The 24,104-nt window shown below is 33.5% G+C and overlaps 1 protein-coding gene across 13 annotated transcripts in view; it reads right to left on the bottom strand.

Annotated features, from left to right (window-relative positions):
- Positions 1 to 4,505: 4,505 nt before the first annotated feature.
- Positions 4,506 to 24,104, bottom strand: part of LOC114328363 (histone-lysine N-methyltransferase 2D-like) — a 797,359-nt gene continuing 777,760 nt past the window's right edge. For 10 of the 13 annotated variants that reach the window (XM_050655649.1, XM_050655648.1, XM_050655651.1 and 7 more), the window contains 3 exons: positions 21,722 to 21,866; positions 13,717 to 13,864; positions 4,506 to 10,678 (listed from right to left, as the gene is read on the bottom strand). In XM_050655649.1, the coding sequence (XP_050511606.1) occupies positions 10,466 to 10,678; positions 13,717 to 13,864; positions 21,722 to 21,866 (506 nt within the window). In that variant the 3' untranslated portion in view covers positions 4,506 to 10,465. The remainder of the gene's footprint in view (positions 10,679 to 13,716; positions 13,865 to 21,721; positions 21,867 to 24,104) is intronic. The other 3 variants (XR_007699214.1, XR_007699215.1, XR_007699213.1) reach the window with 3 other exon arrangements.

Raw genomic sequence — 24,104 nt, forward strand, 5'->3', positions numbered from 1 at the left:
CTTAATTTGAATTGGTTGATCTTGATTGATTTGAATTCCTGTTAGTAGACAAGTCAACGCAGTTGTGACCTTGCCGCTTTTTAACCTTCTTATGTAAAAATTAGTATGAAATAAAATACTGATATATATCAGTGGATATATATCCTCGCGCCCTGTTTTCTAGTATACATTTTAAAATTAAGAATCTACATTTAAATGACGTATTATTTGTCGGATGGCTAGAATAGGCGATTGACTAATGGATGACAGTAAAATCTCATTTTAAGTATGTCCCATAGTGAACGTTTGCCAAGTGCATTTTGACACAGCCAACCATTAGTGTAATACGAGGTCTATTTGTCTCGTAACACAGCCAAGGTGTTAAATATCTACTAGAATCAGACAGTAATAAAAGCATATGATTGCTCTGTATTTATGCAGTGGAATGTGAATACAGTAGTTTCTCTTTATAACGATTCCCTATATAACGATGGAAATACTAAACATTGTTTGGTTCGTCATAAGGCAATGTATTAATTCTTTCTCTATACCGATATCGTTCTCTCTTCATGGCAAATCACTTTTCAGCGTTCAGTAGTCGATGAACTCACTTTTCAAGAAATAATTGATAACCATTGGCGTTTGGCCGATAACTGATAACTAAACCCTGTGAATTTTACCAATAAAAGATAACACTGAATGAAGACAAAGGGAATAAATAATAAACATCTTGTGTAGGTATAACTTGATAAAAGTAGATTAGTAAGTGATTCATTTTGTGGACCACTGTACATACAACATTCAGCAAATATTTGGTGGTTCAAATTTCAATCCGATGTGCAGAAAGTTGAGTAACACATTTTTATCATTTGAGCCATTGTTGTTTTCACAGAGATGTTGTTATCTACTGATGAATTCTCATATTCAGTTTTGGTTGTATCTCAGTCTGTGAACAGTCAACATGTTTTCGAAAAAGCGTAAAGTACTCTCGGTTGAAGTACTTTACATATTATTTAGTACAGTATTATCATTATTACATAACGAATTTTGTCTCTCTCCCTGTATAACGATCTCTCCTTGTAACCATGAAAATTCCCGGTCCTGTGCATATCATTATAGAGAGAGAGGACTGTAATTCCAGGCTTAAAGGAGCCAACAGAAAATGTGATGTTCCAATTAGAAAAATGGTAATGTTATAAACTGGCACCAACTAATCATTTGGTATTTTTCTTTGGTTGTAAATTTTGTTAAAGAAATGTGGTTAAGTAGGTAATGTTCACCTCGTTTAACAGTTTAAGTAGCTTAGCAGGGATTTGATCTGATCCAACTGCATTATTATTTTTGGTTTGCTGTATTGCTTTTCTGACTTCTGATTTCAATATACTGGCACCTCTAACTACTGTCTAACTGGTATTCACAAGTAGTGTGTATATGTATAGCATTTTCTTGAGAAGCATCGTCAAAAAGGTCACTGACGTATCTCTCCCATTCTTTACTGTTCCTGATCACAAATTATTCTGTCTGTATTTTTAAGAACATGAACATTTTTCAATTTTCAAATGAGGTTTTTGGAGGTTTTTATTTCTTTACATGAGTTCTCGAGTGAAGATTCTTTAGCGTGTTTAATTTGTCTTTTTATAAGTTTGTTGATTTTACAGTATTTGTTAATATTTCTACATATCCGTTGATCTTCCAATAGGTTTAAGATTTCTTACATCATCCACTCTTTTTTTGACAATGTTGTAGGTGTTTTCAAAGACTTACTTCTGACGTTGACATTGATTCAGCTGTATTAAAATTAGTCTGTCTGATACTTTGGATGAAGTTAGTGACATACTAATACTAATATGCTGTTTCATAATTATGTATACATACTCTGTTTCGATACATATGGTCTTGGTTTCCAAAAAATTGATGGATATCTGTTTGCTGTGAAATTCCCTGTATTTGGCCATCCTGTTTCACTCACCTCCATGATAGTAATATTTAGTTTATCCATTTCAGAGACCAGTTTTCTCGTCTTACCGGCTTCATATTTGTCCATTTCAGAGACCAGTTTTCTCGTCTTACCGGCTTCATATAATTTGTTAGGGTCAGTAAGGGTAATTGGAAACAGTATACTTCCTACCACTAGAAATGAAATATTGCAACAATCACATATACAATTCCATCTTTGCTTATTGTGTGGTATGTTATTCATTTGTTTACAAGCCAAGTGAATATCCATTCTGTGCAACTTAAATTTGATTGTTTTTAAACACATATAAATCGATTTAGAACAGTGCAAATATTTTACAAATTTTATCTCTCTATATTAGGTACATATAGTGATTATATAATTTATAGCTAATACAAGAATATTTATATTGCCTACAATTTTAATTTAAATGTTATTTACTGCAAGAAGTAAATACAGTACATGTTCACAATTACCCCCTTAAATATTGAGCATGGGGTAAATGATAACGCACATTTTAGGGGTAAATAGAAACAATGTGAGGTAAATGGAAATCAATTTTTTATGTTAAGGTTACAGGTCTTGCCATTTTTAAAATGTTGAGGAAGTACATACGGAAGAGAGAACCAACGAAATACTCTTTGAATGATTTAAAAATGAGGTGGCAGGCATTAAAACAAAAAAAAAATAACATATAGGGAGGCTGATGCTTACTACAGTATTCCACATTCACTGGCGGATCCAGGGGGTGTCACGGGGGGTCATGACCCCCCATAATTGTAAACCCACTTATCCTAGGGTTGGTAAGACTAAGTGACCTTGCATCAGAGAAAAGTAACATACCAAGTGATAAGATGGAACTAATAGTATGTCTACTGCATGGTCAGCCAAAATTGAATACCATATTGGTATTGTACCCTCGGAGATCCCTGGGAAAATTTACACTCAAAATATCAAAATTCAGTTTGGCAACACTGTGTTAATGTTGATAGTAACATATCTCTTTTGAGACAAACAGGCCTGTAATTTAGTCCAGACAAATTAATATATTTTTTTGCCAACAAAAATGAGATTTTTTAACCAAATAATGTTTCAAATATGATGTGCAAAATAATTTTTAATTGGGTTCTGCTAATGAGCTTGCTTTTTTTGTCATTAAAGTAGAAAACAATTTAGATTTCACTCATTAAATCATTATCGTCTGAATTATTTTAACTGTACTAATATCCATCCAATAATTCGGAATGATTAATGAGTTGTTGAAACATTTTATCTGTAGCGGCTTCTGGAATGTCTTAAAAATATCGAATTTCATTGATAAAATGCGCATATCCCACCAATCTTCGCTTCGACAATACATGTTTAAAAGCCTGAGATTGTTGTTTACTTTTACCCCCTTTTTTTAGTTTTTCTTAAAATTTCTGGGGTAAATGGAAACTTTGAATATCTTATTTTTTGTGTCTTTTTCTTACTAGTTTTTAAGACATTCTACTGTATACTTAACGTATAAGGGACCGTTCAAGTATTACGTAACGCAGGTGGGGGGGGGGGGGGTTAAAAATTGCGTTACGTAATAGTTAAACACCCATTACAGTGCGTTACGCAGGGTGGGAGGGGGGGTCAAAAATCGCGTTACGTAATACTTGAACGCTCCCTAATAGCCAAAAGCTTTTATTTTATTATAATATAAAACAGTATATTTTTAAATAAATTTCAAATGCTTAGATGTCATGATATTTCAAATAGTGTTTCCAATTACCCCGACTGACCCTACATTCCATGTAGCTATTCTATAGGGGTTCTTCATTTTCAACTTATGTCTGGTTATGTTTTGTTTACAGGGATTTCGCTGGCTAGCGATCAGGGAAGCCCTGTCACAATTGCGACAACACTATTCAATTACATCAAGCACATCTATTGTACAAGATTTTGTGTTCAAGCTATGTGCTGCATGTCCTTTTTCTTTCTTCTCTAAGTGTCCTCTCTATTACTAAACATTCATCATTAAGGGCATAGGTGCAAAATTTCGCGCCAATGTGTTTTAAATGCATTCATTTTTTTCGAATCCTGAGAAAACTAATAGGTATTTTTGAAAAATTTAAATGAAGAATGAAATATTGCATTATTACCGAGGGTCGAAAACTTCTATAATGTTTATTTGAATAAGTTACAGAGGTGAGAAAAAAGAGAAAATTTTGTGTGACTTTTAATTTCAAATATCTCATTCAACAGAAACTTTTTGGTTATTCTAAGGGATTTTTGGCCCTGGTAATAATGTAATATCTTTCATTCTCCGTTTAATTTTTTCAAAATACTATTAGTTTTGGCCTACGCCCTTAAAGAAAACTGAGTTACGTTTGTTAGCCATGAGCAGTTTCCCAACCCTTTTCTCATTTAATGTTCAATCAGCCAACAAACATTCAAATTTTGTCTAATCTACATTAAAATTGTAACAATGATTTCCAGACATTTTCCACGTTTTGGAGAAAGCTGGTAAAATTTTGAAGCGAACACAAGGAAAAAGATTTTTGTTGAGAACTGTGTAGTAGGTAAATAAAAACCAAAGACATACAAATTACAAATTTATTATCATTAGTGGCAGTATAGTAACAAATATCAAATTATTCTACATTAGAAACTTACAAGAATTTGGAAAATTGCACAACGAATTGAAGTAAATAAATATGTATCCAATTTCCGGCGATTTTCTATTGAAAATGCGAATACTTTGATCACATCAAAGATATTTGCTAATATAAACCTAGGTATATATTTTCTCTGTACAAAGTTACAAACTACAAATAACCATTTTAATATAAAATGTCGAATGTACAAATATTTACAAGAATTTATTAACAGTATTCATCATTGGGTACTCTCTTTATATTTTTTAAGAAATATATGCAATATAGTCAATAAAATATTATTTGTAATATTGTAAAACAATTAGATTTTACTTTTAGGAACTACAAGAACTTTTCTAAAATCAAATTTTATTGATTCGTTTTAATACAGAATAATTTTTAGACGGAACTGTACGCTTTAGTATTGTAATATTGATCTTTTCATAGTAAATACATTCCACGTCATCTCATTTGACGTTGTCATTTTCCCACAGCGTTGCCATATATTTGCTATAGTTAAGAATGTGATGAATAAAGAAATAATAAAAGGTTTTTATTTATATAGAGCGGGGGCTTAGACAAGGAGACACAAGTCACCTAAACTTTTTAATACGATGCCAGAACATGGTTTTAAAAATATGGATTGGCTGACAAAAGGAATAAAAATAGATGGAGAATATCTAAAAAACTTACGTTTGGCTGTTGATATAGTCCTAATAGTTGAGGATCTAGAAATGGCAAGAGAGATGGGTACAGAAACTTGTTGAGGCTACAGAAAATGTAGGTTTAAATATAAACATCTCGAAAGCAAAAATAATAACAAATTTGGTACCCAACCAGAACATCAGTATTTGTGGGCAAGAAATAGAACTCATAGATTAATATAAATACCTAGAATATGAAATTATGATGGGCGGGGATAATCAGATCCATGAACTGAAGTGAAGAATCTGTCTTGATTGGGCAGAATAAGGAAAGCTGAGAAAAAGTTTTAAAAGTGAGCTGCCCAAATGCATGAAGAGAAGAATATTTGATCAATGCGTCCTCCCAGTGTTGACAGACGGAGAAGAAACACTTACCTTAACAAAAACCTCGGCTAACAAACAGAGAAAAATGGAGCGATCTATATTTTGCGAGACAAAATAAAGAACGAGATCAGGAGAAGAACCAAAGTGACTGACGTCATCGAAAGGATAGCCAGACTAAAATGGAGAAGGCAGGACACATATAGTCCGTCCGCTATAACTTTTCCCATGCGGTACGATTCATTTTCAATCAAATTAAGTCAAAACAGAAAGCGAAACGTACGCCGATGTGTGTAGTATATAGTATACAGTATACAAAATGTATATACACATCGACGTTCGTTTCAATTTATGTTTTGACTTAATTTGAATGAAAATGAATCGTACCGCATGGGAAAAGTTATAGCGGACGCACTATAGCTAGAATGACAGATGGGCGATGGACAAAGAGGTTATTGAAATGGACACCAAGGGAAGACAAGAGAAGAAATGCTACAGCAAATTTTACCTTAAATGGGCAGAATTAGAGAAAATCAATGTACATGCGGTACGAAATGTGTACCACTGTCCATTTCAGTAAATTTTTTTTTGGTACATTGCGGATACTGTCGCCCCTGAAAGAGTTAAGGATACGACAGAAGCTAAATAAATCATTCCAAACTTTGACTTGAGATGATTCTTCAACGAACCATTTAACATTTTTGATCTGTCAGTAATAAAAAAAATTGATAACTTATTTTACAGGAAAAATACTTTCCTTGCGGATTTTATTTTATTGTAAAGATATCTGTTACTATTTTATGTTGGTTTATGTTACACAAATCTTCGTGTATAAATAAAAATACATATTTCAACTCTGGAAACAGTAGTAGGTATAATCGGTTCAGTCAGCTCATTGATATCTACTGTCATTATTTCCTAATTCCCTCCATTCCCTATTATCTTGACGATATGGCAACACTGTGCACTCCATAGCTAATGATTGACATAAAATGTATTTAATAGGAAAATAATAACGGTTTCTTATGTTTAGCCTTACGTTTGCTCTTTTTGTTTATACTTGCTACGTTATTAAAACGTGTTTTAATTCTTTCGTTTAAATGTTTTTACAATGGATCCCAAAAAGTTGGCAACTTGTAATAAATTATTTGTAATAGCACATGGGGGAAACACAAATTTGTTGAGATTTGTGTTGAGTTCAATATAGAACATATTGTTATCTTAAAGAGAGTAACCAATAAGGTATAAATGAAAGGGTTTAAATAGAAACAGCAGTATAACATTTAAAACCATTTTGGGCGATTGAATTCGAGATCTAAATAACCTTTTCGTTCAAAATAGCATTTATTTTAAAAACATTAGCAAATATCACAACATGAGATAAAATACACATTTTCTAATTATATACAGGCGAATTTTGCGTTTTTTTTTTTCGTATATTCGTAAGAAAAAAAGAATTTTAAATTGTTGGTTATGTTATCAACGTATCACAGAGTTGAAAAAATATTGTTAGAGAATTGTTTACTTGTAGCATATTGATTGTAGAATCTTTTATAAATAATATACTCGAATTTTGATGAATTTTGGGGAAAAAGATGTCTAAATAGGTAACCATTATGTTTGCAAATTTAAAATTTATTTATTTCTCTATGCTTTTGGTGTGTCAATGATATTTCGTGAACAAGTATACGTTTATAAGAGATTCTCCCTGTTTGTCCGATATAAAACTTTGCGCAATATGCATTGTTTATTTGCAAAACATTATTTTTACTTGAACAATGATAACGAAAAGTTATTTTTTCTAACTTTTTACTACTTGAAAACAATGTTGGTGTCATAATAATAAAACTTTGTAATCATAATGTTAAATTTTTAACCAATAATGTTGGTTGATAACGTAACCAGCAGATACTAGTGTTTCTTTTAAACATAACCTCAAAACTAAAGATAACTTCAAATAAAGAAGACCGTAGAACGTCAAGTGTCTACAATACAAATATAATTAACAGATTTTCATCAGCAGTCTTCTCAAAAGTGTCGATAAATTAAACTATTTACAATATATTTAAATTATTATATAAAAAACTTAAATCGTTCTAGTGTTTATACAGATTAGATGAGATTTCATACTTTCTTAAATTATTAATAGATAACTAGGTGAGTAATTAAAGATATATTTTATAAATAAGTAATATTTCTTACTAAATCAAATAATTTCAATTTTTCAAATTATTAGTCGTTTTTGTCAAGCAGATTCAGCTGCTTGACAAAAAAGACTTTGAAATTCAACATTGTCACTTACTTCCGATACGTTAGGCCAAAGATTTAAGTTTGTGATAGAATTGACCACAAGCAAAATAAAGATTAATACTTCAGACATTAGTTACCTAGAAGACCATAAAATATCTCCACAACAATCGAGGAAATTTATGTCACTTCCATACGCAAACCGTGGAAGGATGGGAAAGAGGCAAAGGATGCAAACTTGTTAAGGTAACAGTATGGAACCTTGAAAAGTCAGCATCAAAGAAATACTTGGGAATGACCAGGAAAAACCTACACTTTGGTGATGCTTCTAGGTGATACTGGTCATCTAGAAGACCATAATATATCACAACAACCGAGGAAATTGATAAATGTTACTTCCATACTCAAACCGTGAAAAGATGGGAAGAAGGTAAAGATGTAGACTTGTCAAGGTAACACTATGGAACCTTGAAAAGGCAGCATCAAAGAAATACTTGGGAATGACCAGGAAAAACCTACGCTTTGGTGACGCTTCTAGGTGACACTGGTCAGCTAGAAGACCATAAAATATCACCACAACAACAGAGGAAATTGATAAATGTTACTTCCATACTCAAACCGTGGAAGGATGGGAAGAAGGTAAAGATGTAGACTTGTCAAGGTTAAACTATGGAACCTAGAAAAGGCAGCATCAAAGAAATACTTGGGAATGCCAGGAAAAACCTACGCTTGGCAGTTGGTTTTTTAACTGGTCATTATCAACTAAGCAACACCTCCACACACTGAGGATAGTAAAAACACACATCTGTGGCGACACGTTTCAATTACTACTTTTTAAATGCTAATTTTAATTTTTAATAACTTTTTCAAAATGAAATAATACGTCCCATTTAAAATTCACATTTAATATACAAACCATATGCATAGAAGGGCCTGTTAAGTTTTAAAAAACGAAATATATCCCTATTCAGGTAAAATGCCTTTGCAGCTTTTCAGATCTAATAAATTATCGCATGTCTGGCCATATGGTAGAACCACATTATGACAGATTAGTTTTTGTGGTCTAATTCAATAAAGTCACAGCGGGCACTCCGTGCGGTCACACCCTCGCTAAAATAATAAACCCTCTTTCGAGACATTTTCACGTTCTTTTTACCAATTGAAATAAATATATTATTGACAGACAGTTTGTTGTTTTTATATTTATTTTAATTTCATTTATTTGTTTCCGTGGACAATAAGGTTATTAAAACGCAACTCAACCAACTCGACGGAACACATCTATCACGAAGTGTGAACGAGAAGACAAAACTGTCGAGCAAGAAAGCGTCCTTAGCTGATTGTCGAGGATGGACAATGAGCTAAGGACGACATCTCCGTGGAAGATGCACAGTGGATCAATTGTGGCCTACGTGCTGAGATACTTGAATCACCCTCCCTACTCTACAGATACAGAAAAGTTCCACAGTTTTGCATTCTTGAATATATATTTGCTTCATTCGAGTTTCTTTTGGCACCATTTTGATCATGTGGCATAAAGAAAATCTTTCTTCTTGAAGATTGTCTTTACTGCACAATGATCACGCATGCATTTTTTATATTATATCTTGTAAGAGGTCATAGGGCTTTTCATCGATTGTCATTTGTTTCGAGCTTGTCATATATTGTATAATCTGTGTATAATATTAATATACACGGATTATACGACATATAACAGAAGCTCGAAACAAGTGACTGTGAATGAAAAGCCCTATACTAAAATTAAAAGAGGAAGTGATCCAAATATCATCACCTGAATGAGAGGGACAACGAGTAAACCGAGTACACCCTGCTAGAAAACATACGAGGCTCTGGTGACAGGGTATATAGTAGGATAACCCTATTACAGTTATTTACTGTTTCATGAGAATTGAAGAGCTGCAATGTCCAGTAATTGTCCAAACAGTTTAACATACATGGAAGATCATGGTTCACAAACCTCCTTGACAGAGGAGTTCTGTCCAAAAATGGATACAGTAAGGCACAAATATATACAGAATCACAGTTTTTACTTAACTTCTTATGTAAATAATAGTAAACAAATAGAGACTATATAAAACAGTTAAATAGGTCATTAATTGATTAATGCACAGGTGGCAATTGATACAGAACAGTTTCATTGTAACAACAATCAAATGACAGGTGACTTAAGAGACAGATTATGACGCCTGACAACAGTGTGTATACTTTACGTTTGCTAAACTTTGTTCTTTTTCAATCCCAAAGTTCTGAAATCTTCTAGGATGGTTCAAATATTTTTTAACACCGTTTTCTTATCCAAAACATATAAAAGTAGATAGTAAATATCTAGAACGAGAAATTCGTGCTGTCATCACTCTTCAATTTAATAAATACGACATTTTTAGCATTCTGGAAGTAATAGAAAAGCATATATGATCACGGTAAAGCAATGGAGAAACGCTCAAGCAAAAGTGACAATAGATTCCGTTGACCTTGACAGACAAAATCAGTCAAATTAAACTTCACACTTCAAATAACAGTATTCAACGTTTATACTTGATAAATTAAGAAAGATAAGAAATACCATCTAATCCTGTCTAACGCATAACAACATCCCCTAAATAAAATTAAACTTATGTCTGTTTGGGAGGCTCTTTGTCGATCCTCATATCGTCTATTTTAGCGACCAGTTTGAGCGCGGGGCCGAGCTTCATCGCCATGGCTGTCATGAGGTGGTCTTCTTTGAGGAGCATGAGAGCCTGCCCGTCGATTTCCTCCCTTAGGAAGTCCTCCGCGTAGTCGGAGCAACCCGGGAGGTTCTTGATAAAGTCGAACACTTCTTGAACCTGAAAAAATTAAGAATATCCGTTTTAATATCTTTTACGAGTATACAATTCTCATATAACACATTTTAAAGAATGACAAACTGTCAAAAAAAAATGGCAAAAATGCATTCAACTGCGCGAGCTGGGGAGTAATAATTGTAATTCTGGAGAAATTAGAAGGATCCCCATACCTAGAAAATAGTGAAGGAATACTTCTCAAGTAGACAGATTAACATAACAAGGGGAGATGTTATGCAGACGTCTGCAGGTGTGCCACAGGGTTCAGTCCTAGAACCGTTGCTCTGGAACATCCTCTACAATGATATACTACAGAAAGATTTAAAAGAAGGAACATAGGAATCTATAGTTTACGCAGAGTACCTGGTCGTTCTAGTAGAGCACAATGGTAAAACAGGCTTATAATGAACACTAAATGCTGCACTGGAAAGGATGAAACGTGGTTAAGTGCCACTAGCTACGCAAAAAATGTAAGCTCTGATACTAAAATGACCTAGAGACACAGATCTCCTTCACCCTAGAAGGAGGAAGAATAATGCCCACAAAAAAGTTAAGTATTTAGGAGTGATGCTAGACAGTAAGCAGATATTTAGCGAACACTTAAAATATGCTGGAAACAAAGGCCGAACATAGAGCAACAGCATTGGTCATAATTATGCCAAATATAGGAGGCCTAGGTAAGGGAAGGACACATTGATGGATATTTGATGGAAGTGGTACACTCTACAATATCATGTGCCACATCGGTGTGGCATCAAGTAATGAACAAAGAAGAGTCGTATGCCCCTATAGAACGACCTCGACGGTTGTTCTACCAGTTATAGCTGGAGTACTACCAATACACCTGCAGGTAAAAGAGAGAGCCAACACATACGCAAATAGTAATCAAGAAAAGACAGAAGAAAGAACAGAATCCATTACAAAATGACAGGAAGAGTGGGTAAAGGAGCTGGGGGTTGCATGGACAAGGACTCTGATCCAGGTATTGGAGGAGTGGGTGAAGTGCAAATATAAAATCACGAACTACTTCTTCACGAAATTCTTTACGGGACACGGGTCATTTAGAGCATACCTTGAGAGAATAGGCACGGCAATAGACGGTAGCTATGTGGAATGCGAAATAAGCGACACAGCAGAACACTGTGTATTCGAATTCAGTAAGTTCAATGACGACAAGTGGAGCTGTATGCAAGAGTAGGCATCTTAGCAGTACACAATGTTTGTCACATAAGTGACATAAGCAACAGAGAAAAAGAAAAGAAAAGGATGGCTGGGCGCGCGATGTAACGGTCTGAAAAGACGTGCAACGGCAGGTTAGGGAAAACGGGTGCTATTTTCGATAAATGAAAAGTTTAGGGGTGGTGAGCAACCTACTACACAGAAAGAGAATACAGTCTCTAAGAAAGAATAAAACAATCTAGACATTACACAAAATAGCCTTTAAAGAAAGGACAATGAAAATTTGAGGAAGATATACAGGATGTCCAGAAACTCTCCCGACAAACGAAGACTGGAGATTCTTGAGATAATTTTACCAATTTTACAATTTAACCCAATTCACCTAGTCCGAAAATGTTTCCTAAGCGAAATAGAGCTCTTTGAAGATGGCGTCTTGGAATTAGATTTTCTTAAATATCTCCAGAACGCTTCTATCTAGAAAAACGAAAACTGGTACACTTATTTATCTTTCAGATATAAATCAATTACATCAATTACGAATTTCTAGTACCGGTCATAGGCGCCCGTTCTGGGTAGGGCAACGGTTATTTCATCGTATAACTTTTTTATCGTTAACTTCTAAGCATTTTTTATACTGGATTATTAAATTGCAAGGTATTCTAGTACTAAAAGGTACTCTTGCTTTAAGCCGGTAGGATGAACCGTTTTCTAGAAAAATCGATTTGAAAATTTTTCGTCTGTTGATTTTGAAAAAAAAAATTCCAAAAAAACCATTTAGAAAAACGAAAATTGCTACGTTTATTTATCTTCCAGGGATAAATCGATTTCCTTAGTTACGAAATTCTAGTACCGGTCATACGCGTCCGTTTTGGGTAGATCAACGGTTATTTTGTCGCATAACTTTTTTGTCTTTAATTTTTAAGCATTTTTTACACTTGACGATTAAATTATGAGGTATTCTAGTACTAAAAGTTACTCTTGCTTTAAGTCAGTAAAATACACCGTCTTTTTTGAAAAAAAATTTCAAAATTTTTTCGAATTCAATAAACGAAAAATTTTCAAATCGATTTTTCTAGAAAACGGTGCATTCTACCGCCTTAAAGTAAGAGTACCTTTTAGTACTAGACTACGTCACAATTTAATAATCCATTATCAAAAATGCTTAGAAGTTAAAGACAAAAAAGTTATGCGATAAAATACCAGTTGCCCTACCCAAACGGGCGCCTATGACCGGTACTAGAAATTCGTAATTAATGAAATCGATTTATCTCTGGAAGATAAGCGTACCAGTTTTCGTTTTTTCTAAATAGAAGTGTTCTGGAGGTATTTAAGAAAAACTAATTACCAGACGCCATCTTCAAATAGCTCTAGCTCCCTTAGGAAGCATTTTCGGACAGCTGAATTGGGTTAAATTGTCTTAAAATTATCTGAGGAACCTCCTTGTCTTCGTTTGTCGGAGGAGTTTCTGGACACCCTGTATGCAGGAATAAACATCTAACAAAAAATAAGATAAGAATCAAAATAAAACTGCCCTGCTTGTAGATCTTTAATTCCGCAATTCTGTGTGGATGTTCGTAGATGTTTATATGAATAAAAGCATTTGACTGTAGTGTTTAGTTGAAAGATGATACAGATCTCCTCTATAATAAACAAAATCCATACAACTTAAACAAAATGATAAAAAACAACAGATTCAAGTGTAAATAAAACAGATAACACAGAACTTGACGTTATTACCAGGTAGAACCACTGACTTCCCTTTTTGTTAACACCGTAATGGATCAAGTATTAAAATATATTTTGACGATAAAAATTAAAACAATTAAAACGTTATAACAAAATATGTATAGATGAATACTTACACTCCATTTAATAGGATCCACTTTAGGAGTCTCATCTTCAGCGACATTGGGAGAGAGGCTGCTTTCAGCACCCGAAGCGCCAGACTCAGTATCAACTTCCATTCCATCCTTATCCCATTTCTTTTTGTCGTCACCTTTGTATTTTCCACTGAAAAAATAAATAGAATGAATTTAGAACCAAAGGTTATCGTTATTCATAAAAAGATATTCACAAAAATATTAGTATTATAACAAAATTAATGCATATTTGGCATTTAGTAATGTGTTTGTTAGGTGGCTCTAAGAGACCGGTTGGAAAGCCAAGAAAGCGCTGGGAAGACATAGTAAACAGCGATACACAAGCCCTTTTAGGAGTCCGTGTATGGAGAAGAGCAGCCACGGACAAGCAAGGGTGGAGGCAAAAAATAAAGGAGGCCAAGGTAGGTAGTAGGTAGGTAAACCGATTTTGAACTTTGAAATTATATTTTCTTCAACATCGTTTTTGACTGGGATTTTGGTATTTCTCACGCGTAATACCAATCCTTTTTATTATTATATTATGTTATAAGCTTCTTGAAGATATGAAAATTTGTATGTAGAAAGAGGACCGAAATAAAATGGAAATAAAATGGAAATGGTTCAAAGACTACCATCCTATTGTTTATAACTTCGTCACAAATGCCGGCCAACTTTATTGACCGGTTGTATCTCAGGAGCCACTCCTTGCAATTAAACTTTTTTTTAAGAAGCGTCCTGTTGCGTCCTTTCCAATACCGTTTTCTTAATTTAATCTAATGTTTGCCGAAATTCTATTTGTTTATAAGCCAAAAAATTGTTTATAATTTTAAAACATGCTGCTCAAATAATCCAATTTCAATTATGTAAAGTACGTTAGATAGGTATAGTGCCTTTTTATTGTAACGTTACAAACGTCACATCTTTGATATTTTATTTTTAAATAATTATTTTACTTTATTTTCTTTAATATTTCATCAACAATATTTTTCTTCTATCTGTTTTACCAGTTTTCTTCGTTAAAAACTCGTTGGCGCCCTCTTTTATCATCCTCTTTTATTATCCTCTTTTATTATCTTCTTTTATTATCTTCTATTTACTATATCTCTTTTCATCTAAAATATAAATCAATTGAACATACTGAACGTACCCTGTATATTCTTACTCTGTAAATATCTGGGCGCGCGACTTTTCCCCAACACGACTCTACCTTATCGGCAGAATCTACGAGAAGTGTACGGTAAATTGAAGCTGTAATTACAAAGAAGCAAAAAATATTGTATGTCTTTGTACTCACTTTATCACGCTTAACGAATTACGGGATCTGGATTTCAATGCATATTTTTTTTTATAATTCTCGTATCAAAGTTACGCGTGAAGTTAGTCGTATTTATGACAGTTGGGGAAACGACCGCGACCCTAAATATCTGTATTTCAATACGGAACATGTCTGATACTTCATAGTACTTGGTCGTCATTTCAAATGTCGTTTTCAATGACAATGTCACTTCATCCCTACCCGAAGACACAAAATGGAAGGGAAAAATTATTTCTTAAAAAGGCATGTAATGTGAAAAATAAATAATTTTTATTCAAATCATCTTTCTCTTGGGGTAAGAGTTCATTATTATTTTTTCTTGTAATTACATTTCTACATCTAGCAATTTCTTCTAATATTTTTATACCTAACCTTCAAATGTTCAACCACGTGTTTGGTTTCTGTATTGCATTTTATCTATTGATATGCTTTTAGTAATCAAATTTTAACTAGTAGTATCAATCTTAATTCCATTTAATATACCCTTGCCATCTTACTCTTTGAATACTATTTGGCAAAGGTACAATCTGGTTTTCTTCTTGATGTTTGATATGTGTTTTTATCTTATAGTTTTTGGATAAGATCTAGTTTTCTCCTTTCGGGAGAATGAAACCTATCGCCGGCGATGCATCACTACACGGCTGACAACTGCAACCAAATCGTCTAGACTACAGCACCCAACATCTTAAGTTGCAGGGAACATCCGCCCAGGCCTACAAGAAGTCTACAGCAGTACCATTCAACATCAAGAAGTTACCATCAGATACCAAAAGCCATGAGTATAATCTAAAAATTGTTAGTTTTTGGCAAGAATTTGAATACATTTGTTAATGCACTTACTAAGTCATATTTTTATTATATTTTTATGAACAATAAACATGATTAGTTAAAAATACTGTTTTGTTTACTTTCATTTCAAACTTTCATAGTTAATTTCTAAGATTAGGACAAGACGAACACACACCTGAGTGACTAAACTAAGCTAAGGGTGCAGCGATGGCTATCTTGGATGATTGAGGTAATATTTTTGAATGTTATTTCAATTAGCTGGGGTAGTCCATCGCTTACTTGTTTCATTATACAAAAATCATAGTTATTTTTATGCATAATAATTATTATAGTTATTATAGTGACGGTAAATTTTTAATTAACAATTGTTGCTAATCTATTTGTTAGAGACTATCGCCGACTTCCGGAAATATAATCGACTACAAAAAAGATTTTGTCACCAAGCTATTTAATTATTAATCAATAATTACGTCCCTAAAATTTTAGTTGAAAATTAAAAATTTTGTTGGGAAAACCCGGATTTTCCGAGGAAAATTTTCGTCGAAGGAAATCGGAAAAAATATATCTGTGCAGAATTAAATTAAGATGAATTTTTATTTTAGTATTTTTGGTTTGAAGTTAAAATCTTCGGAGTTACAGAGCAATAATTGAAAAATGAAGATTTCGCAGCGCTAATTTGTTTATAAACAAAATAACACACTTTCTGAGGACTTGGCATACCGATATTACTAAATGTAATCTTAAGATTTGATTCCAGTAATAAAATAGCTGGTAAATAACTTTTCCCAAAAATGGCTTTTCGATAATCTGCCCAGACTAGATATCGGTGGCGTGCTGGCCATATAAATGAAATAGTGCAATCACCGAGAGGCTGCGGCCTCTCGAGGCCGGTTAAATAAGTTTTTTCACAAAAAAATTTTAGATGTAACTTTAGATGTTTGTTGGATTAATTTTAAGTTTAGAAGAGATTAACAAGAACAGTGGTAATGACAACTCGTTATTTATCTGAAGCTCACTTGAAAAATATCACAACGTTCGAAACAATCCTGATTGTTACAACCTTTTTGAGGATATTTACTATCACAACTCCTCTTTCTGAAGATCTGCAAACAGGTGGTTTGAATATTTTGGCTGCGTACGGAATGGTTAAAAAAAGTCTTGAAAAATTAAAATATCTTAGGAATGAGTTTCAAACTATAAAAAAGCTTCCATTTCATTTATTATATGGGCGAATTCAGAATTAGAAAAGAATAACTCTACCACACTAATAAATGATATGTTAAAAGAAAATCGACCAAGAAAGAAGAAAAGACTAGGTGGTGACTTTAGTGATGACCAACCTATATTAAATTCTAAAAAAACTTGAAGTTGAAGTATATTTCAAAATTTTTGACCGAACTATTGGAAGTATCGAAAAACGATTTGATCAAGGCAAATCCCTCTACACTCTACATTCTAGAAATTTTTATACAATAAAAAATGGTATGCCTTTAGCGAATCATTTACTGAAAAATTCAGAAACTTTTATTCTACGATATCTGTGACTGGACTGCAATTTAGAGAAGAACTCGTCGATTTTGCTGATAAATGGATTGTATTAAAAAATAGGATTTTTCAAAATACTGAAATTATAGGAGAGCGTTAATGGAGAATATGTTCAGTTCACAGAAAATATGAAGGATGACATTATTAATCTAAGTGATAATGAATATGAAGTAGCAAATGACAATATTGTTGATACCGTGAAAACTTTACCAACGTGTGGTACTAAAGTGTAAAGATTGTATAGCTTGCTGTTAAGCTGTTTTGCACAAGTACAACTTATATCAGTGCGCTCATCCAAATTTAAATATAGTATATCTTGCGAAAGAACCTTTTCAACTATGAAATACATAAATGGGTTAAGAATTACTTTAACACAACATCAGTTGGAAACATTTATGTCAATGGCTATAGAAAAAGAAGCTTTGTATGAGCTTAAAAATGATGAAATTATCGACGAAAATGATGAAGTTATCGACCCAGAGTTAATTATTTTATAAAATAATTGCAAAATAATCTGTAAATTATTGAGTTGTATTAACATTTAAATATTGTTAAATGAAAGTATTTGTACTGTACTTGTATTTGTACTCTCTTGTATAATTGATTTACTAAAATTTAACTTAATAAATAACTGAAAAATTCTCAATTATTTTATTTTACTTTTATCTTAATTACATTAAATTCATACATATATAACATTTATTTAGAAAATTATGGCTTCTGCCTTTTTTTCTTCTTTTATGGCCTTTGGGAACTGCACCCATTTAGCCAGCAACACTTTTTAAAATCATCAACTGACCATTCACCAAGACCATTACGAATCCAATCGAACAATCAAGGGTAGGAAAGGGAAAAAAACTTTTCGCACCCAGGTCCAGGTCGTTCAGGGTGACTAACCACAGACTAAGTAGGGGTATGGGATATTATTAATTTACACGACTAATTTTATAATCTAAAGTTTCAATTTACACAACTTAACATAATCTAGAAGAATCCTAAAGATTGACGGTTTGTTCAAAGCTAGTAAGGTCATCAGATTATATGGGGGATAAACGTTTAAATATTGTCATACATTTATTATTTGTAAGATTGCTTATTCTTAAATAAAAAACAGCAAATTTAAGAAAAAAATTATTGAATTCAAAGTTTTATGTTTGATTAAAAAATAATTTATATTTTTGTTTTATAAATAACGAATAAAAAATCCTGATAATAGAAGATAAAATGAGGATGGAAGGCCGCTTTTCTATAAAATCACCGGGCCGCTTGAAAAGTTCCAGCACGCCACTGCTAGATATCACGAGCCGTTAAATACCGCTATGAATTCCACGATTTTATTGGTTAGAACTACCCACGTGATATCTGTGTTCGTATTGGTCAGAGTGACAATTGGTGACAATCAGCTGTTAGACATCATTATAATGTGATGGAATTTTTATTTTGATGTAAATAAATATTTATTATTGATAATTTGTATAAGCAAAATTATTGTACTGCACTGCACCTACAGTAACTCACAGCCTCAATTCTGAAATGATACAGTCTCTACTCAATAAAACTGTAGCTTGTGTCAGTGACTCAATATTAGAAAAAAATTACATACTGAAAGTAAGTTACTAACTATAAGTCCTCTAAAATAGCATAAGCTATGTTTTGGGTTTCAGATATACCATACTTAAATAACAATAATCCTTTAATTATTTTGTGTATGATTTTGATATCAGCTAAAATTAATAAAGAAAACAAAACTCCTTGTTGCTTATTTCTTTGGCTGATAGATTTATTTCTTGAAGTTCAGCTATGTCGATTATTATTTTGTAATATCTGTCTAATTGTTTCAGGGTTACATCTTTTTCCAAACTGTCTTTCCACCTCATCTCTCAATTTTGGTGCACTTTTTTGGGATTATTTGCTATTTCTCTGACAATACATCTTATTGTTCGTCCGCTATAACTTTTCCCATGCGTCACGATTCATTTTCAAGCAAAATAAGTCAAAACATTAAGGTGAAACGAATGTTGATGTGTATATTTATACATTTTGTATACTGTATACTATATACTACACACATCGGCGTACGTTTCACTTTATGTTTTGGCTTAATTTGTTTGAAAATTAATCGTGACACATGGGAAAAGTTGTAGCAGACGAACTATAGCTATTAGGACTTTGGAGATGGCTGCTCTGAAAAGTTCGTTTGATGTACATCCGTACAGCGTATAGCATCTCCCTATGCTTCATTTTCCTTGAATCTTTCCCTGCATAATGAGTTGGAGCAAATTGTGTTGGCCCATACATGGCAACATTTTTCATACGAATTTCTAGTTACATACAACCTATCTTTTCATGTCCTAAGGCCAAACCCAGTTATACCAGGAAATTGTCTCAGGCCATAGCATTATTCTCTACATATAAAAACTTAAGAAAGTGTGTCCTTTTAGGTGACACAACAGATCGAACACAACAAGCCATGTGTATCTTTTTCGGTACACAGTGTTGAGGACAGTGTGTATCTAAAAGAATACACTGGCGCTGGGAGTGTTAATTATTGCATATTTGAAACCCAAAACATAGCTTAAGCTATTTTAGAAGACTCATACTAACTTACCTACTTTCAGTATGTAAATTTTTTCTAATAAATATTGAGCCACTGACACAAGCTAGCTTTACTGAATAGCGACTGCATCATTTAAGCTGTGAGCCCCTGTATATGTTTATCAATCGTGGCTTAGCTACACATTAAAATTGTTTCGTTGATCATTCCCTGCTTTGCTTTCTTCAGCGTTCACACTGATTTTTGTACAGCAGCTTTTGTAGCCAATAGTTACTCTTGTTTGTTTTCTAGATTTTTCCTAATCAGGACTTGATTTCTTTTTGGTTGGTTACTGTCTCCCTTCTCCAATAGAGAGAGAGTTTGGGGCTTATTATTCGTTAAAGTGTTGGAATGCTTGTGGGTTTTGATATATGTACATACTACCACAACTCTCAATACAAAATTTGATCAAACTAAACTGATAGTGTGACCACTAGATTTTTATAATTTGAACAAACTGCAGTTGTGGCGTCACTTCCTGAGTTTGCTCAAACTGTGATCAAATTATTTGATAGTGAAACCACGACTTTAAGGATTTAAGGAACATCAATTTAATTTGCAATAAAAAAGATCATGAAGATTTGACGATGCTTGTAAATAGGGCTTTTCATCGATTGTCATTTGTTTCGAGCTTCTGTCATATGTTGTATAATCTGTGTATAATATTAATATACACAGATTATACGACATATGACCGAAGCTTGAAACAAATGACTGTGAATGAAAAGCCCTATACATACACCCGATTTAGATAATTTAAGTGACAGAAATTTTTAGATTGTCTTGTCAAATATACCTACATGCAACAAAAAATTGAATCAAAATTTGCATAAAAAATGAAGTGTTTTAAAAGTTTCAATATGTAAAAACATTGAACCGCAGAAACGGATTTTCTCCACAAAAAAACAAAAATCGTAGCAACATATTAATAAGTGATACATACGTTTAAAAATCCAAATGTAAATGAAATATAAAATTTCAGACATTTTAAAAGGACACAAGACACAACATGCCCTATATTTCACAAAATGCCGAAGAAAATCATAATTATATAATATAACATATAATTTCCCCTAAATTACTTTTCCCCATATCCAGTATATTTACTTTTATGTAAATTATCTGTTTTTAATTTTCATGCATTTATAATTTAATTTATAAGATCTATTCTAGTGCTGCTGTGTTTGTATTGAACAACTGAAATAAATTAAAATAATATTATTACTATACAATAATAATTGTTTATATTTTTTATGAGATAAAAGAAATATTTTATGAGACTAGGTACAGTCTAGAAAGCAGACTAGTAGAAACGAATAAATAGTGTTTTTTAATCAATACTGTTTTTCAATATTGATTTTCTACCACACTTTTATTTCTATCACAAAAATTGTCAATTGTAAGATAAACAAGAAATATTTATCCGTTATCCTCGGTCAGCAGACTTGTTTTCTTGAAACGACACTTTGCATACAATATTGGTATGTATTTAAATATCCCGCTCTGTCATTCTTAATCATTTGACCAATACGAACACAGATATCACGTGGGTAGTTCTAACCAACAAAATCTTGGAATTCATAGCGGTTATTAACGCTTCGTCTAGATATCCGTTCAGCTATAATAACACACCGCAGATTCTGGTGAGTCACCCTATATATCAAACTTTCTATAGGTTATGTGATACAGATCTTCATTATAAATTTAATATTCCAAAAGAAATCCCTAATAAACATAAAATATAGAGACAACAAGATAGTACATACCTTTTAGAGCAGGCGACAGAACAAAACCGTTTGTTCTTCTTGAACTTGGCCTTGAGATCAACAGTTCCGCAAGCTTCACATTTAGCCGCCATATCTCCCTTCCCTCCCGAACTGATATTGAAGGGAGACGACGCTCTTTTCTTTTCTGTAAAGAAACAATCCACGATTAATTTAAAAAGTAAGTAGATATAAGTCGGTAATTGGAGTAAAAGTGGAATCGATAGTATGAAGGTCGGCGTAGGTAGCTATATCGTTTAATATTGGATTGATTGTTGGGTTTGAAAGTGACGTGGGATAAACAGACGGAGGATTCGATGAAGAATATACACGGGCGAGCAAAAAAAATAGGTCACTTGTTGAAGATATGGTGCTTTAAAAGTGGAGGAGAGAAGACAAAAGGTTCGGAACTGGTTTTTTTTTGTAACTAAATGTATCAAGAATAAAGTATTCTTCTTTACGTGCCATCTCCGCGACGAAGGTTGGCAATCATCATTGCTATTCTCACTTTTGACACTACAGCCCGAAAGAGTTCAGTTGAGCTGCATCCAAACCATTCTCTGAGATTTCTCAGCCAGGACATTTTCTCCTACCTATGCTGCGCCTTCGTTGAATCTTTCCCTGCATAATTAAGAGTTCATATCTGTCACCACGTGTTATACGACCCAAGTATTGAAGTTTTCTTATTTTGATGGAATCCAGTATCTCCCTGCTGTTCTGTATTCTCCTTAGTACTTCCTCATTGGTTATTCTGTCTGTCCAGGAGATTCTCAGCATTCTTCGATACGTCCACACCTCAAATGCTTCCAATCTATTGAGGCATTGTTTATTGAGAGTCCATGTCTCCACACCATACAAAAGAACAGAAAATACATAACATTTTAGTACTCGCTTTCTAAGATTTAGGCTGAGGTCTCTACTACACAATATTAAGAATACAGTGATAGCTTTTAATCCTGCCTCTGATAGGATGTCAATACGAATTCTTCTTCTTCTTATACTTGTTGTAGATCTGTCGATCTGTTAATTCCAACGTTGAAGTATTTCTTGAGAGATAGACTGCCAGCTATCTCTCCATCTTTTTGGTGGTCTCTCCAGTGAACCTTTATTCGGTGAACCGGTCATTTAATTGACCTGGTTTTGCCAAGGTGTAAACATTTGAAAAATTTATTCTGGTGAAATTTTTCAAAACGCGATTAAAAATGAATCGTACTTTAATTTCTGAGTTGGACCGTATAAGAATGATCGATTTAGTTGAAGAAGCCCATTCACAGCGATTCGTGGAGGAGAGTAGGTGTTTTTCAGAGTGATGTCTGACGGATATGGAATAGGTTCCTGGAGACAAACTCGATACGGAATAGAGTAGGTCTGGTAGACCCCAAGTTACCAATGATCGACAGAATAGATATATCAGAATTTCCAACCGTAGAAATTCTTTTATGTCTGTACCAGCCCTCAAGAGAATTCAGGCATGCTACAGGAGTCAAAGTATCGTTGTCTACAATAAGAAGAAGAATTTTAGATTCAGGTTTGAGAAGACGCCGACCAATAAGAATTCCTCAGCTACAACCTAGATATGTTTTGGACCGCCTCCAGTGGGCTCAAGAACACATACAGCCCCCCCAACAGTTTTGGAATTTTGTGTTTTTTTCAGTCGAGACCAGAATCTGTTTAAATAGTTGATAACCGGCGAATTCGTGTGTGGCAAGAGCCAACAAGAACTACACAACTAGCCACACACGAATTCGCCGGTTATCACTAATTAAACAGGTTCTGGTCTTGTCTGAAAATAGCGCAAAATTCCAAAATTGTTGGGGGAGCTGTATGTGTTCTTGAGCTCACTGGAGGCGGTCCAAAACATATCTAGGTTGTAGCTGAGGAACTCTTATTGGCTGACGACTCCTCAAACCTGAGTCTAAAATTCTTCTTCTTATTGTAGCCAACGATACTCTGACTCCTGTAGCATGCCTGAATTCTCTTTGGAGGTCTGGTACAGACATAGAAGAATTTCTACAGATGGAAATTCTGATATATTGGTAACTCGGGGTCTACCAGACCGAGATCTATTCCGTATCGAGTTTGTCTCCAGGAACCTATTCCATATCCGTGAGACATCACTCTGAGAAACACCCACTTTTTCCGCCAGGAACCGCTGTGAATGGCCTTCTTCAACTAAATCGATAACTCTTATAAGGTCCAACTCAGAAATTAAAGTAAGATTCACTTTTAATCACGCTTTCAAAAATTTCACCAGAATAAATTTTTCAAATTTTTACACCTTGGCAAAACCAGGTCAATTAAATGGGTAATCAAATAAAATAAAAAACCAAAAATGGTATATTTTTTATAAAAAAGGCCCATTAAATATGTGATAAAGATACGGATT

Source organism: Diabrotica virgifera, chromosome 7 (assembly GCF_917563875.1).
Source record: "Diabrotica virgifera virgifera chromosome 7, PGI_DIABVI_V3a".
Taxonomy (NCBI): domain Eukaryota; kingdom Metazoa; phylum Arthropoda; class Insecta; order Coleoptera; family Chrysomelidae; genus Diabrotica; species Diabrotica virgifera.